We start from the raw sequence: 17332 nt of genomic DNA, 5'->3' as shown, positions 1-17332 counted from the left end.
ACAACCAAAGTTGGGAAATGCCCCTTTGAAGTATTGAGATGGTAGGCAGTAGTAGTTTAAGTTGATGCTACCTGTAATGGAGAGGAATAACGCGCAAGAAAGTGCTCCAAATTGACTAATTCATGTGAGATAGAGGCATCAAGAATGTTGCAAGTTGCGCTTCACTGAAAAGTTTACTTATCCAAAAGAGAAAGAGGAAAGTTGCAAGTTTTTCTCGATACCCCCTTTTAACGAAGCATGAAAGTCTTCCATTGAAATCTTGATTTGTTCATTGAGAAATGAAAGTTATGTGCTGATCAACGCTGGAGTTCTCACTGCAAGTTTGTTTGTTTGCATGAGAACTTTTCTTTTTTTGGACAAAGCATGAGATCATTTTTTTGAACATGCATGAGAACATTGAAGTTGCAATTATTTTGGTACCTTTAACAGAGTTCTTTTGGATTCTCTTGATTGTAAAAAGAAGTATAGTTCTTCTTCTCAGTGAATTGATATTGGATACTACGAAGTTGGAAGTTTATTTCGCCTTTCATTGATTCCTGAGAGTATGCTCTGTTTACTGGAAGAATGAAACCTCTAAACTAGTATATGAGAAACCGGATGTCTGCCTTATGTGTAAGGAATTCTCAGTGAATCGGAAGATTCCCAATTTTTCGACCGAGATAAAGCCTGCCGAATTTGCGGATATGGTGCAAAAATGTGAAAAATTCACTTCTAAGAGATATCAGATCAAGATATCTGCATAGTGATGCAATGTCAACGAGTGGAGCCTGGAGAAGTCGAGACAGTGCAGCAATCGCAGCATTGTTAAATCCCCACGGTGTCTCCTCAGCTAGTTCACATCTCGAAAGTTTGCCGATTGTGTATCTAGGCTTCTAGCTGCAGTCAGTGCATGCTGAGCTCACGAATGTGATGTCCTCAGAGGATCGATATAAGTGCCAGAGGACCAATTTGATTATGCAGTTTTCTGAGTCACGCCAAGAAGCGCTCATGTTGGCACACCGAAGCTGTTCTTGCCACAAAATGGAGGTATGAATGGTCAAGGCCTCTTCTCTCCGTCTCTTCTGAATCCCACAAAAGGGAAATGGCCTGAGAACATGAAAGCCCATTCACAACCCTCTGCGCTTGATGTTCATCCAACGCAGTGTCGGTCAACAGGGAGAGTGCAAAAGCATGCTTCAAGGGGAATCTAATTCATCAGTCCCTTTCTTTGCTTTTGCTTGCACATGGATGATGCCTTGTTTGTTCTCTGCTTTAGCGGATGTGTCCTGAAGCCTCGTATCGTTTCCTTTGTCGGCAACTGCTGCGCCTTGAGCCCGGGCAAGCCCCGCCTGGCCGGGTACGAACTTTTCCCACCAATTCGTCCCACGGTAGCATCCACATTCGCAAAAGTACGCCGGCGAGGTTGGATGGTCGAATTAGCTGGAATTAGACCTACCAGAATGTTGTTTGCTTTAGTGGATGGATCCTAAAGCTTCATATCATTTCCATCGTCTAGCTTCATATCATTTCCATCGTCAGCAACCGCTACGCCTTGAGCCCGGCAAGCCCCGCTTGGTCGAGTTCAAATTTTTCTGCCAATTCATCCCATGGTAGCATCCACATTGGCAAAAGTTTATGTACATTGTACACTGGCTAGGTTGGATGGTCCAATTAGTTGGAATTGGCCAGATTTGAGAGCGCGAGAGAGATAGGTTTTTTTTTTTCTTTTTTTGTTATTACTTGCCAGCAATCTGTTGCATCCACGATGGCAAAAGTCACACTGGCTAGGTTCGACAATCGAATTAACTGGATTTAACCGTATATATGCTCGAGGTATTGATCACAAAATAGAAACAATTTCAAAGACTTTAATTAGATAAATTTGAAGGTCAAAGAGTTGATGAGAAAAGAAGCGAGACAAAACCTCCTTTTTGTCCTTGCTTCTTCTTCTTTTCATTAAAATGGCGAAATAGGCATTACTAACCTACCATGAAAAATCCCAAATTGATACACATGTAACAAATTTACTTGAAATTAATGTTTTTGACCACCAAAACCCCAAACTGGTACACCTGTGATAAATTTACCCCAAACTAACTTTTGACAATCAAAAACCCCAAACCGGTATACTTGTGACAAATTTATCATCCATTAAATTGAATTAATACCACGAAAAGTCACAAATTGGTAAATCTATGAGAAACAGAGGTGCAAAATCCTAAACTAGTATACCAATCAACTGTCACGTGTCATTTAACTCAGCAATTCGACGGTAAAATTTAACTGAAATTGATGGAGGGTAAATTTGTCACAGATATATCAATTTAGGGTTTTTGGTGAACAAAAAATTAGTTTGAAGTAAATTTATCACAAATGTATCAATTTGAGGTTTTTCGATTTTTCGGGGTATTAACCCTAACCCAAAGTTAGATAATATCTATCTCGATTTATTTTTCTTATCTATCTCAATTAGGTTTATCTTTCTTATGACCACAGGAAGAACTCGCTGTCATCCTTGCTTGAGCTCGCTGGGGCAAGCAAACTCCCCGAGAGGGTACGATAGGACCCTCCCCAAGGCACCCAGGTAAGTCTAAAGTGTGTACGCAGCATCAATTCAGACCGGACCTGACCCGACCCGACCCGACCTGACTCTTACTGGGCGTACGCAAGGATGGATTCAACCACAACCCGCCAACCGGGCGTCATCAGGCTCTACTTATTTGGACCGAAACGTGTTTTTCTCCTCCGATTTTGGACCGGAGTGCTATTTCGGAGGAGAAAACGAATGATTCGGGCGGGCCACCCGCCCGCCGTCTCAATCTTCCCCACCCCCGCGCAGGAGGAGTTATATGTAAATTACTTTTTCATCTCTCATTTCTGCCCTCGAACTATGGCCGGAAATAAGCCAGAGAGCCGAGGACATTACGGTAAATTCAGTCTAGACAACCTTCACAAAATCCTTCCTTTCCGAATATGGCCGCGCACGCTTTCCTTACGTTCGCTAATCATTACTCGCTGTTTTCATATAAAGACTTCTGTCATTCCCCCCTTCTCTTCCTTCACTTCCAATTTTCTCTCTTTCTACTAAACAAAGCGTTAAAACGAATATCGATTCGGTTTCATGTGATAGTCATTTCTCGAATTGGAAGCATGCTAAGATATTTCTAATAAGCCAAGATTCTCCGTAATTTTAGGGACGAAAATGCATGTGTAGATTGGGTTAGCAAATTGAGGTGTCCAACCAAACAATGCGGGTGATAATTACATATTAGATTTTAGGCTACCGATGGATTTGCTTCCTTTATTGTTAGGGGATCGGATTAGATTATAATTTATTAGGAGATTAATGATATAATTTTTGGGTTTTGTACCTTTGCTTTCCCAAAAACATATACGAATCAAGATTATAAAAGAACTATGTTACAATGAATATCGATTCGGTTTCATTTAATAGTCATCTTATCTTTAGCTTATATCCAAAATTCTAATGCGAAAAAAAGCACTTGTTCAATGATCAAAGTAAGAAAAAAAAGCACTCGCTCAATGTTCGACCAAAAAAAAATGATCAATGTTAGAAAAATTCACGACGTATGAAAAAAGAAAAATTTACATTGTCGAATATATATGATTTTTCCTTGCGATATGCATCATTAATATTAACTCAAAGAAGCTCTCTATCTATTAAACTTGCCCAATAAACTACTTTATTCATCAAAGCGATTTGTTAGCACTAGCTAATACGTGATTAGCCAAAAAGAAAACAACAATCAAAAGAGCGTGGGTCCGTCTGGATTGATAGTTACATTTTTATTATTAATTCGAAACAGTCAAAATTTTCATAGAAAAGCAAGCATCGATGGGTATAGGTGGATGCATATATATATTTATTAATTTTTCAGATATAAATAATACGGCGAGAAAGTAAAATAGTGCCTTTTTTGTTTTGTTATTGTATTTTTTCCCCTTTTAGGGGCACAGAAAATTTGGAAGTATGCTGCCGTAATGCCAAGAAACTCTCGATTAAGTCGAATCACAGCGGGGCTTAATCAACGTCAAAGATTGCCATATTTGGGGGGGGGGGGGGGCCTTCAGGACCAATCTCGGTCGAGATGGACGGACCACATCGCATCAGAACCCCGGGCCACGGCCCACCCGAATCTCGCCACGTCATCCCGGTGGGGCCCCCCCGGACCCGCCCGAAAAAAAAAGGGAGGCCGATGCCGGAAAAAAAAAAAAGAAAAGAGGGAAAAAAAGCGAAACGCGGTGTTCCCTCCTCCAATCGCACCCCCGCAAGCAGCCTCCCCGACCGCCCGCACGCGCGGCGCGGCCCGAGCCACGAGAGCGCGTGGGGGGCACGCGCCTCTGGAAGCCCCCACGCGCCTATATATGCAACCGGTTTAACCTGTCGTCGTCCCTCTCTTGAGGCTACAAGCAACGCTCGCAAACTTGGAAGCTTCTCTCTCTCTCTCCTCTTGACCATAAAACCCTAAGTCCTTTCACGTACTCTCTCTCTCTCTTTCTCTCTCCACTGTTTGCACCGACCTCGCCTCGCTCGATCCGTACGCCGGCGCCGACGCCGGCTCTGCGGTATCCGCGCGGCCCTGAGCTCGCGGCCAGCTCGGCTATGGAGGCTCCGCCGTCGGGTGAGAGGCAGGGGGGCGGCCTCGAGTTCGCCCTGGTTTCCGTCTCCGACCTCTCTCGTCCTTCCGCCGCTGCTGCTGCTGCTCCCGCCTCTTCGGCGGCGGCGGCGGGGGCCTCGGCCCCGCCCTCGCCCGTCGTGGCTCGGTTCGGCGGCGGCGGCGGCGACTCCGGCGTCGCCGAGCTTCGGTTTTACCGAGACAACGGACCGAGCGATGTCGTCGGCGGCGGCGGCGGCGGCGGCGTTGTTGAGCTCGCCAGCGCTCAGGTTTGTCTGTTTTTGTTCTTCTTTTTTCTATTTCTTTCCAGTTTTCATTTTGTTCCGTTGTTTCTTGGCTTGTCTGTGTCTGCTTGCTGAGCGGCTATTTCGCAATGAGGAGAAATGGCGAATTGCCGCGACCCGCATTGCGTTTGCACTCTGTTTTGAGCGGATCGCGACTTTTTTTGGGTTCTCTGAAGCTGTGTGTCGAAGTATTTCCTGCAAATTTCCTTTCTTTTCAATCTCCGTGTTGGGCTGTTCTCATTGGCCAGCCTAAACGTTAGAAGGAGGGTTGCTAATGACAACTGAGCTAGCATTGGTCTTGAAATGGAGCGACTTTGCAGTGGTGATTTAGATATTGGTAAAATCTGAAGTGCTAGATAAATTTGCGCCCGAAGATGCTTATATCATTGCTTATCCTGTGTCGTGTGTTCCCAGATATTTAAGCTAGGCCCGGTTCAGTCAATTTGCATGTCCGAAGGCTCTGAAACAAGTAAAGAGGTATGTGTAACAAGGACTATCTGAAATGCTTGTATCTTTACTATACTGCGAAAATTTTGCCGAACTCTTGGGTGGAAAGGTTTCTCAATGTTTGTGTATGTCTATTCTTCCTAGATTACCTTCTGGTTCATTTTGAATATAACTCTCTTGTACAAAGTGGTTTAATTGTTGTGAGGTACTGGCCGATGTTGGCACCTTCTAATGCTATGACTTTGTTCCAGAAGTCATATTCAAAAGGGTTTAATATTCATTTTAAAACGGAAGAGGAGAGCGAGGCCTTCCATTGTACGTTTGAGCAATTGAAGAAGGAAGGCAGTATTAAAGGTGCCGCTTTTTGATGTGATAATTGCGTCTTTTGATATGTCATGGAGATTGACTTATTTTATTCCCCTTCCTTCTTACATATCTAGCTTGTGTTCCATTTTACCCTAAAAACAATGCTTCTGAGCTTATTGTTTCGATGGTTGTAGCTCTAATTTGCAATTAGATGTGGTTAAGTGCATTATGAAACTTGTATTGGGAGGTCCATAGGGAAATAAACTAATTCGTGGTTTAGTACGGCTTGGCTGTGGATCCTGCCAACTTAGACACAAGGCTTGCTCTGTTCTTCATGGAATTGCAGATTTTAGTGTCATTACCTTCTTAGACAAAGAAGGGCGTTGTTAGTCGAGTAAGGTTACTCATTGGCATCTACAGTTTGGATTATGCAATGAAGGAGTGGCCCTGTTTAGTGTGCATTTGAGTTCAGGGGAAGTCTAAAGTTACTAAATCTACCATTCTCCAAGCATTAGCCATGGGACCTGGGTCTGCGTCTCCTTGCACCCGTGCCCTTGCTTGCCTTCCCTGCATACAAGGAGTTGGATCGTCAATCTTTGATGCATATTTGCTGAAGTGTTGTGAAAGTTTTGCTTAAATTTTCGTCTAAGCTAAGCTTGTCTTGAGCAGCTTTATTTATTAAAACAGGAAGAAGCCTTCTCAACTCTTGCATCGACTTCTTCATTATCGTGCAATTTATCTTTTGTCTAAACTATTTTCTAGAATTGATTAGTATCAGCCTTCATCATCGTTCAAGTGTTCATTGAAATTGTGATATCTATACATCCCTAAGAAAAGAGAAGAAAAAGAACCGATGCTCATCGAAGAAAACATAGGACTGACCCTTGGAAGTTGTTTGCATTAGTCATGTGTCATCGAGGTGCCGGGGGCAACCTTAGTTTCACTATATGCCCTGCTATCTAATATCTTTGTTAACTTCTGTTATTGTACGAGGTTTCTTAGTGTTTTTTTTCCTTCTTATACCTTTGTCTGTTGTTATTCTAGCTTTTTGACTGTGGGTTGTGCAGCTTTTGCTTGTCATTCTTACTAATTCAGCTTTTTGTTACTACTCCATATAGGGACACACTTGCCAAATGGAGTTCTGTCAACTTCTAAGAGCAAATTTGATGACAAGATAGAGGCATCTTCTGCCAAAATGTATTTTCATTATTATGGACAGCTTCTGCATCAGCAAAATATGCTACAGGATTATGTGAGGACAGGTTCTACTTCTGAGCTTTCCTGTTTTGCCTTTCTGTTATGTATGATAAATTTACCTTTGTTTTTTGAAATGGGAATGCTGACATGTAAAAACTTGCGGATTTTCAGTAAAAAAGATAGTCAATTTAACAAGGAACAAGATGTACTATTTGAATGCAACAGTTCTGATGGATATTTATAAGTTGTTCAACAGAAAGTGAAAGAAATTATTCCTTCTATAAATACTGGATAAATTGGCATACGACCAAATCACTTGCCAATTGTCACAGCAACGGTAGTTTAAGGTATCAGGAAAAATTGGAGACGTGTGTCCCTTCTATATTGGTGCTTGTTCATGTATATCTCTCAGTCCGTTACCATGTGATAGGACAGAGATGAATAGGTTGCCCTAATAAATTTTTGGCAGTTTTGATCGAGGCTTTTGTGACATGTGGTCAATAAGAAAAAGTATGTTCTATATTGACGAAGAAATATGCAATTTACGTCCAGGCCGGTAGGAAAAATTCACTGGCTGGAGGCACGCTTGAATTTGAGCTGTCTTCTTTCTCTCACCAGCATAACTACAAATAGATCATCTCGTGGTTGTGTTGACTATTCATCGAAATGCATGGTAAGAGTTAGAGATGAAAAAGAAAAGTTAAACTTGTTTGGGAAGCTGGCCGATGAAATATTGGAAGAATTAGATGCCAAATTTCTAGCTATATATATCACTTTTCAATTCGAACTGTATAAAAGGTGACTTAGGTTTTTCTACTATGAGAACTTGTCAGACTCTTATCTTTCAAGAGACGAACAACACAGAGTTGTTTTGCTATCAATTTCAAAATAGAAGTTTCTAAGATTAATTTTCAAGGGCACTACAGGCACCTAAGCATCTTACTGTTAAATATTCCTCTCTTCAGTAACTTATTGTCAATTCTTTGTTTTTGAGAACCATACAAAGCTTTTCTTTCTTTATTTATGTCTTGAGAACACTTTTTAAGCTTCAATTATACTGTCAGACACACACATAGTTATCTTATTATGATGTATTTCTTGTCCAGGAACCTATTATGCTGCTGTCATTGAGAACCGTGCAGATTTCACAGGTCGAGTGGTTGTTGATGTCGGTGCTGGTAGTGGTATTCTGTCATTATTTGCTGCTCAGGTACAAATGTTGTCTGAGCATTTCTTTTTTTCTAGACAATGATTGATGCTTCCTTTTCATCTGTTACATGCATTAGCACAGTCTATTTATTCTTGTGTTATTTTCAAAACCCGTAGGCTGGGGCAAAACATGTTTATGCTGTGGAAGCATCTGAAATGGCTGAATATGCTCGCAAGCTTATTGCTGGAAATCCATTGCTCAGCCAACGAATTACGGTGAGGTTTTATTAGTTCAGTCTGATATCTGAGGGTCTTTATCTCATTGTTCTCAGGAGCCATGCATGTATCTCACTTAAAAATGCAGGTGATTAAAGGCAAAGTCGAAGAAGTTGAATTGCCGGAGAAAGCTGACATTCTGATTTCGGAGCCGATGGGTACTTATCTTTACTTCTGTTTCTGTTAAAGTTGCTGATGTCCAGAGTCATTTTCCTAGTAAGCCTTTAAAAAAATTTATGTTGACAAACCGCTTTAAGTGAATGGTGTAATAAAGTATGCTCTGCTTTTTAAGGCATCTCTAGTGAGATTTAATGGTATGGCGTGCTTATTCATCAGTTTAACCTCGCTTCTATAGTTGAGTTACTCTTCTTCATTAATAGCTTACATATTTTGACCATTCCTTCCCCCCTCCATTTTCTTTTTTATGTTTGATGTTGAGTTGGTTTTGTATATTGAAGCTTATGGATACTAGTACAGTGACATTTGTGAAGTGCTCAAAGTGCTTACAATTGTTTCTGCCCTAGGCACTTTGTTGGTAAACGAAAGAATGCTGGAATCTTACGTAATTGCTAGAGACCGGTTTCTGGTTCCAGATGGAAAGATGTTTCCTACTGTTGGAAGGTGATTGGGCGTTTCCCTCTTCTATTTATGGTTTTTCATGTTTTTACCTCGCCATTTTTGATCTGATTTGGATGGTATATTTCTCCCTTCATGTTACTTTTTCTTCGAATTTAAAGCTGTGGTTAACGAGTTGAGAAGCACTATCCGGAAAGATGTTTCAGGGCAATGTTGAGTAGAGTTTTGATTTTGTTGCTCCATCTCTGAAACTCGCTTTATGTAGTTCTTTTAAATTAATGTTTGTTTGGAGCAATATTTACTTTTTTCCTTTTTCCAAATCTTGCGACTTTGATTTTTTGTTTGACACAGAACACCTACGACCTTTCAGAATGGACGAACTTATACATATAGAATAATATATGTTTTTTTACAACGTTTTAAATTTGTAATAATTGAAGTTTTAACAGGAAAGTCAGTAACTTTTTACTTAAAAAAAGAACAGCAAGAACAAACACGCCCTGTGCATAGACATCGTAAGAGACGGTAAAATGGGCAATGTTTTTCCGTCTATCTGTAGTTGTGAGCTTCTAAGGGCTCTTTCAGGAGCTGACTTGGATTAAAGTGGATATTGTTTTATAATTTGTTTTTCTCCATGATCCTACTATTGTCGATAGTTTGATTAGCTATATCAAGCACATCATCATTTGGAGTTGTTGGGCATTTGTTCTTTATTCTTTAGCTTGTGCCCCTCTTCACTAGAAGTTGTTGAATGCTATTTTTTCCTGATTGGTGCTTTCTCATTTCTGCAATTAAAATCAGGACTTCTCCTCTCTCTTTTGGTAATATATCATATATGTATTTGAGATGTACGTGATTGTTATGTAGCTTGAATATGTGTATCAACTATGTCTCTCTGATGTTTCTGATTATTGCTCCTGTAGGATACACATGGCCCCTTTCAGTGATGAGTATTTATTTGTTGAAATTGCAAATAAGGTACTTACTCATGGTATAGATGATAGTGTTTATTTCGTGGTCAGCTCTGCATATTTATAATAAGATTGATGTAATTACAAACTGAACTTGTTTAAAGATGAAGATACCAGTTATAAGACATAGGAGAAATCTGTTAGTAGTGTTGCTTAAATTTTTTTAATTTTTTTTTTTGGTCGGTCCTACTCTATCTCTCACTCACGATACACACTCAGACTTGCGCCCCACCTCTTGCAGGGCGTGGGCGTCGAAACCCACATCTTAAACTACGCGGCCCCACCCCTACCCCCCCTGCGAAGGTGGGGATTCGAACTCCCCACCTCCCCCTTCTCAAGTGAGAAGGGTGGCCACTGGGGTAGTAATGTTGTAATGGTATATTTTTCCCCCCGAATTGCTCTCTCTGCAATGTAGATAGCAGTTTAGCATTTTCACTTACACTTCTCATACCAAGAGAAATTGCTGTTACGTTGGCCAGTAGTCAGAGACTGTTATCCATCGTAAAGCAATGAATTCACTGCAAAAGGATCCTTTTCTAGCTCTGGGTGATATTCTCTGTTGACCATGAATTTTCCCTGAAGTTATTGAGTTGCAGTCCTAAGGATCTTGATTTTATTCTCATTTTTGGTCTTTCACAGTTACCTCTTGTGATTGTTTATGGATATTGGAATGCTTCACTGTGCTATTTTTCTGATGTTCGTTTTGTTTGTTACTTGGAAGTTGCTATTAGTTTTCAGTTTTCTTATCCATTTTTCTTGCCATTTCTGTTTGATTAACTTTTTTGTATTGACCTTTATATGTTAATGTAGGCTCTCTTTTGGCAACAACAGAGCTATTATGATGTCGATTTGACACCCTTGTATGGAACTGCGTTTCAAGGCTACTTCTCTCAGGTTTATAGTCTCTGCATATTTTTTGACACTTATTTTTTTGTGGTGTCTAACTATGTCTAATCTTAAGTGGCACAATTCTGGTCATCTATTTTCTGCCAAATGATTATTACAGTTGAGATTTGTGACTTATTGCTGTTGGTAATTGACCATGGCAAGTGGAAACAGAGGTTCTACATCTGTCATCACCCATCTGCCTGCTTGCTAGCTACGCTCTGTTTTTTCACTGTTTATGGTTTTTGGCTTGCTATGCTCTGCTAGCTTGTCTACTAGTATTTGTTTAGGGTGTCTTCTTGGCTACTAAACTATCTTAATCTGGTCATTTCTTCTACATGCAGCCTGTTGTAGATGCCTTTGATCCAAGGTTGTTGGTGGCTCCCTCAATATTTCATGTGATAGATTTTACGAAAGCGAAGGTGCTGACCCATTTCAGTTGATTATCAAGACAAGCTTTTGTTACTTTTCTGGCGCATGCAATTTGAAACACAACTCTTGCCACAGCAAAACCATACATTCTATTGATTCATCATGTCTATCTATAGTTTATCAGTAGTTTGCTCTTATTGCCTTCTGTATTCCCATACCTGATGATAACATGTACTTTATAAGTGTTTAAGGCTGCTAATAGTAATATTACGTCACTACACTGGAAATGTTATTTCAAATTCCAACCTTGACTCCTACCTAAAGCATTCAGGCAGGGTAGTGCTTCTTTGATCGAGATATTTCCCAGCCAATGGCTTGTAACTTCATTGAAAAACGAATTTGTTTCTTATTGTGGCTTCATAATGGTTGTGTTTTATAGGAGGAAGATTTGTATGAGATTGATGTTCCGTTGAGATTTACAGCAAACGTTGGTACCAGAGTGCATGGGTTGGCCTGCTGGTTTGATGTGCTATTCAATGGGAGGTAAATCTCCGTCTTTCTTCCCCCCAAGCTTTTTAGTGCATCATATGACTTGTATTCTAAATTTCATCTCAATTTTGCTTATTGTCATAACTAGTTAACTGTCTCGATACACAGTACTGTGCCAAGGTGGTTGACAACTGCTCCCGGATCTCCAACAACTCATTGGTACCAACTGCGTTGTGTTCTTTCTCAACCCCTCTATGTCATGGCTGGACAAGAGATCACTGGTCGACTACACCTGGTCGCACACAAATCCCAGAGTTACACCATATATTTGACGTTGTCAAGTGAGTTCCTCATTAATCTCTTCTATTTGTAGTGATGAATGATGATTGTTACATGTGTTTGCTAACGTACATTTTCAAATCTGTTTCCAGCTAAGATGTGGGGCCCAGGGGCTGAACAAGGTGGAATACTTCAAACATCATCCGGCAAACTTGATTTAAAGGAACCTTACTACAGAATGTCTCAGCCCCAATCTTACACAGTAGCACAAGATCAGCAACCACATCAACTGCTTCAATCACAGGTTCTCTCTCTTTAGTCCTTATTGTATACTAAGTACTCTTTAGATGCTATATCGAGTGTTTCAAGCGAGCATTCCAAATGTTTGTTAAACAGAATGACGTGGTTTTGCTTCAATAGGAATTAAACGTCCAAACACAGGACATAGAAGAAACCGATCTATTGGAGCAACCGGCACAAAATTCGGGCGCTCATTTCGGTTAACAGGAGCACTTGGTTTTTTAGATGATGAATTGCACATCACGCGGTTAAGTTGGGCACCGTCAGTAACTTCAAATTTGCTAGCAGGGCATTGAGCGTCGATTCTCTGGATTATTACCAAATAGCCCTACGGCTGCCTTTGCCGGCCTTTCTCCTTCCATTTCATCTGTATTCCCTACTCAGCCATCTCATGTGCCAATTCCTTGTAAATTTTGTGCAATTCATTTCGCTGCCCGTGTGGTTGTGCTATGTAAACGTGCGGAACTTCGATCGTGATTAACTTAAGCCAATTGATAATAAACTTGGTTCAGTTCGGCTCGACTCGAAATGGTTTGAACTTATTGCTGCAAGTTCCGAGTATGTTGCACGGGTTTACATTGTGCTGGTCGAGAATATTCTGTTGAGCTATTTTGCAGGTTGTCGCTTCACTCTGGCGACAAGTCCATTTTGCCTTTCTTTCTTTAGAATATATTTACCTCAAGTTACAGGTCAGCTTTTGTTCTTGGTCTCGCTAGCTGTCGAGAGAGAGAATATTGCATATTGCATACAACTCTGATGCCACGTCATTTTTACAAAAGTTCATTCATTGAGTGACACATGTTACTGTAGCCCATTCGTTATAAATGCTCGTCTCTCTCTCCTCTTTCCCCGTTCAGACTGATTCTCTCTCCGCTTTCCCGTTCAAACTTTGGTGTATTTTCTTTTGAAACACCCATGGCCACTGCCTCTTACATTTGCGACCAGCTCTCCTCCGTCGCCGACCACCTCTCTGACACCTCCTACGCTGTCGCAGAGGAAGTTGCTGTAGTCGACGGTGGGGGAGGGGACTTTCTTGAGGCCGATGAGGCTGTTGGAGGGCGAGCCGAAGAGGTGGTAGAAGAGGCTGGCGGCGACGGCATTGAGGACGTTGGTAAGCATGGTGTTCTTGGCAGGGACAGAGCAGACGTAGATCATGGCGCAGCCGAGGTAGGCGGAGAAGAGGAGGTATGTGGTGTCGACGGCATAGGAGGTGTCGGAAAGGCGGCCGGTGAAGAAGGAGAGATGGTCGCAAATGCAAGAGGCAGCGGCCATGGTGTCGGTGGTGTTGGGGCCGAAGAGAGGTGTGAGCTGGTGGGCGGTTGAGGAGCTCGCGGTGGAAGCCATGATTATAGTTGAGAGGGAGAGAGAGTAGTGTACGTGGTGAGAGAAAATCAGGAGGGTCTGAACGGAGAAAAAGAAGAGAGACGGGCATTCATGATGGATGGGCTACAGTGACATGTGTCACTCAATGAATGGACTCTTGTAAAGATGACGTGGCATCAGAGTTGTATGCAATATTTTCTCGTTGATAGAACCTGTTACGGTTTCCGTACGGCATGGTGCGCACGTAATTCTGCAAGACCTAATACAAATCCCATTTGTCTGCTGGTCGTATTGGCTTGGTTGCATTATTCTAAGAACGTGCAATTGCAATCTCTGTACTGATTGGCCCTCGCAAGTTGCCGCGGAAAAGAACAATTTTTCGTAGAATTTTACGCATTAAAAATTTTACTCTTGTTAAATCAATTGACTCATAACTAGGTGTGTACAAAAGAATCGAGAGTCGCTCGGAATTGCACCGGAACTGGTCTGGTTTTCGGTTCTAATTTTTGGGAATCGGTGGGTATCGATCCAATTTTCGGTTCCAGGTGTGGAATCGCCCGTCCACCTGAATTGCACCGGTAATATATTAATAAATATAATATATTTATTTTATTTTATTTTTAAAAAAAAGAAAAATCATAAATTCTTAAACTAAACTTAACTCGCTCGACGTTTACAGTCTCATATTGAGTCAAGAAACTCCTCCTTTCGCTTTCGCCTCACGCTCACTCTCACTCTCACTCGCTTACTCTCACTCACTCACTCTTCTCGATCGGTGCTCACCTCACCGTCTCCGACTCTCAATCTCCGTCTCCATCTCCATCTTTCTGTTGCCGTCGTTGGCTAGTGGGACTGGTTCCATGGATCCACCCGAGAATTAGACTGCCGGTTCGGTTCCCGGGTTGGTCCGTGGAACCAATGGGCAGTTCACGGTTCCCGATTCCAATTTTTCAGAATTGGTACTTAGTGAAGAATTCCCGATTCTAAGATGGAAACCGCCCACTCGGACCATACTCACCCCAAGTGCCAGACTTTGCCCGTGTATTCCTTCATTGAGTTGTTCATGTCTACATAGACTTTGAATGTGTTCCACATTCTCTTTGTCTCGGATTATATATCCATGTGATTATACCCTAATTCCATGTAAATTCTGTTCAATCCATTCCACTGCGGGTGTGTCCGTGCTATGTAGATTCACCGCGCCAATGGATAACTAACTCGGTTCGGTCCGAGATGGTTCGAGTTTATTCCAAGTTCGGAGCATGTATTTGGCAGATTTTACCTAAGCGACAACTTGACGCAGAGAGAAAGCGTAAATTTGGAACAACTCCAAAGAACTCGAAACTTTTATTCAATAATACTGTGTTCTTGATTACAAGACGGACATCTTATATATAGAGATAGGACTCCTAATACTAATGGAAACCGAATAATTAAAGAAACTGCCTGAATGGTAATATAGGAAACTGCCTTACTGGTAATATAGGAAACTGCCTAAATGATAATATAGGAAACTGCTTGAATGATTGCTTTCCCCAAAATTAGAAAAACTGCCGAGATTTCCGGTGATTACGGCGATCACATTGTTCAAGATAATCACAGGCTAAATGTTCTACATCATTCCCTCCCTCTTCGGAAAAACTCGCCCTCGAGTTATGATCAGGATAGAGGGGTGTATCAGAAGCATGATACTCAAATAAGTCTGCCACATTAAATGTAGGGGAAATGTTGAGATCACCCGGAAGTTCAACTACATAGGCATTGTCGTTGATCTTCTTCAGGATGCGGCAAGGACCAATCTTCTTGTGCTTCAGTTAATTATAGGTACCTACAGGAAAACGCTCCTTTCGCAGGAAAACCATTACCTCATCGCTTACCTCAAAAATTTTCGAACGTCACCGTTTGTTAGCATCCTCCTTATACTTTGAATTACTCTTTGGTCTCAAAGTAATTTTAGTCATTTTCCATACAAAAGAATACGTATTCTCCCTAGCTCGGTGTGTAGCATCAACATCATATTGCCATGGTCGACCCAGTAAAACATGACACGCATCCATCTCCACAACATCACAGACAATAGTATCTTGATATGATTTTCCGATTGAAATAGGCAAACGGCATAATTGGTTTACCTTAAGTTCTGCTCCCTTGCGTATCCACCCGATCGTGTAGGGCGCGGGATGCGGCTCCGTCTTTAGTTGCAAGTGATCCACCAAGGCCTTTGACACTATGTTCTCGCAACTTCCGCTGTCAATAATGATATCGCATACTTTGTTGTTGATAGTACAGCGAGCGCGGAAAAGCTAATTCCGCTGGGTATCTTCTGTCCGCAGAGCAAGCAATAGACGACGCACAACACAATTAACTTGCTCGCCCACTTCATCTTCCACTCCCACTTCTTCTTCCTTTTCCCAATCTTCCTCATACACATCTTCGTCATGTTCAACGATATTGGCCATTCTACGAAGAGGACAATCGCTGGAACGATGGCCCAACTCGTTACACTTGTAGCACCTGATCGGTTGGGGCTTGGCATATGGATTCTGGGTATTCTGATTGGGAGTGCGACTGTTTGTTGCGACTGCTTCCTTAGGTGTCCCACTAGTACCCCCTGGAACTCGACTCGAATCAGGTGTTTGTTGACTAGAACTTGCAATATCAGGCTGTCTTCCTTTCCCGAATGACCCACGACCCGAATAATTACTACCACGAGTACTAGGGCTAGTTCTCTCCAATTGCACCTCAATTTTTCGCGCCATATCCTGGGCGTCTTCGACAGAGAACAGTTGATGCAAAGAAACCCGATCCTGGATATTAAGTCGCAAACCATTAATGTACCTAGCAGTTTGTTGTGCCTCGGACTCATCCAGGTTATTACGAGCGGAGAGTCGAAGGAACTCTTCCGTATAAGCTTGGACCGATCTATTCGATTGTCGGCAATTTTGGAATTGCTGAAATAACAGTTGCTCATAGTCCGTTGGGAGGAACCTCTTCTTCAACTTCTGTTTCATCTGACCCCAAGATCGAATAAGAGCCTTGCCTTGTCGACGTCGTGTCAATTGAGTTTGTTCCCACCAAGCTGAAGCGCCACTCGTCAACTTGTACGCCACAAGTTTCACTTGGCGATCCTCGTCAATATCCATAGCGTCGAAGAATTTCTCGACCTCCAAAGCCAGTCAAGGAAATCTTCAATATCCAAATTCCCATTGAAAGTAGGGAGATCTACCTTTAGTTGATACTGCTCAGGATCTCGTCGATATCCTTCCTAACGTCGATTCCCACGAACATGCTCCTCCTGGAATCCCCTGTATCGGCGACCACCACGAATCTGCATCTCCTGGAATTCATCGTCTTCGTCTTCCGTATCCTCGACATAGTCTTGACGCCTATGTCGGGGAATTCCTCCATGCCCCATAGCATCTTTGGGATCACGAACGACAGGAATTCGCTCGGCTGGAAGAACGCCAGGCGCATGGTTTGTGGACAAACACTGGATGGCATCAAGGATCTCTTGAAACCTCCGATCGGTTTGATCCACGAACTGATTGAACTCAGCCCGCGTAATAGGCTCGTTCTCAAGGCCCTCAGCAGCGGGGAGATTGACATTCACGTTATTCACCATCGTCACAGGAGAAACCTGCTCTGATACCAAATGACGCAGAGAGAAAGCGTAAATTTGGAACAACTCCAAAGAACTCGAAACTTTTATTCAATAATACTGTGTTCTTGATTACAAGACGGACATCTTATATATAGAGATAGGACTCCTAATACTAATGGAAACCGAATAATTAAAGAAACTGCCTGAATGGTAATATAGGAAACTGCCTAAATGATAATATAGGAAACTACTTGAATGGTT

At 41.9% G+C, this 17332-nt stretch overlaps 1 protein-coding gene across 2 annotated transcripts; it reads left to right on the top strand.

The window, feature by feature from the left end:
* The first annotated feature begins 4467 nt into the window (after nucleotides 1-4467).
* LOC115692861 (probable histone-arginine methyltransferase 1.4) lies at nucleotides 4468-12667 on the top strand. 2 transcript variants are annotated; one of them, XM_056305259.1, is made up of 15 exons: nucleotides 4468-4885; nucleotides 5315-5377; nucleotides 5599-5701; nucleotides 6772-6915; nucleotides 7957-8060; nucleotides 8177-8275; nucleotides 8364-8433; nucleotides 8800-8896; nucleotides 9775-9829; nucleotides 10633-10716; nucleotides 11052-11129; nucleotides 11519-11622; nucleotides 11737-11909; nucleotides 12000-12151; nucleotides 12268-12667. In XM_056305259.1, exons 1-15 carry the CDS (start codon nucleotides 4604-4606, stop codon nucleotides 12349-12351), a joined length of 1692 nt encoding a protein of 563 aa, XP_056161234.1. In that variant the 5' UTR covers nucleotides 4468-4603; the 3' UTR covers nucleotides 12352-12667. The 2 variants fall into 2 exon arrangements, with proteins under 2 accessions (XP_056161234.1, XP_056161235.1); XM_056305260.1 differs by having other exon boundaries at nucleotides 12244-12667.
* Nucleotides 12668-17332: the final 4665 nt, after the last annotated feature.

Source organism: Syzygium oleosum, unplaced genomic scaffold, assembly GCF_021117445.2.
Source record: "Syzygium oleosum isolate NSW1041296 unplaced genomic scaffold, Sole_v2.1 Sole_v2.36, whole genome shotgun sequence".
NCBI lineage: Eukaryota > Viridiplantae > Streptophyta > Magnoliopsida > Myrtales > Myrtaceae > Syzygium > Syzygium oleosum.
This window is presented reverse-complemented; position numbering and strand designations above follow the sequence as displayed.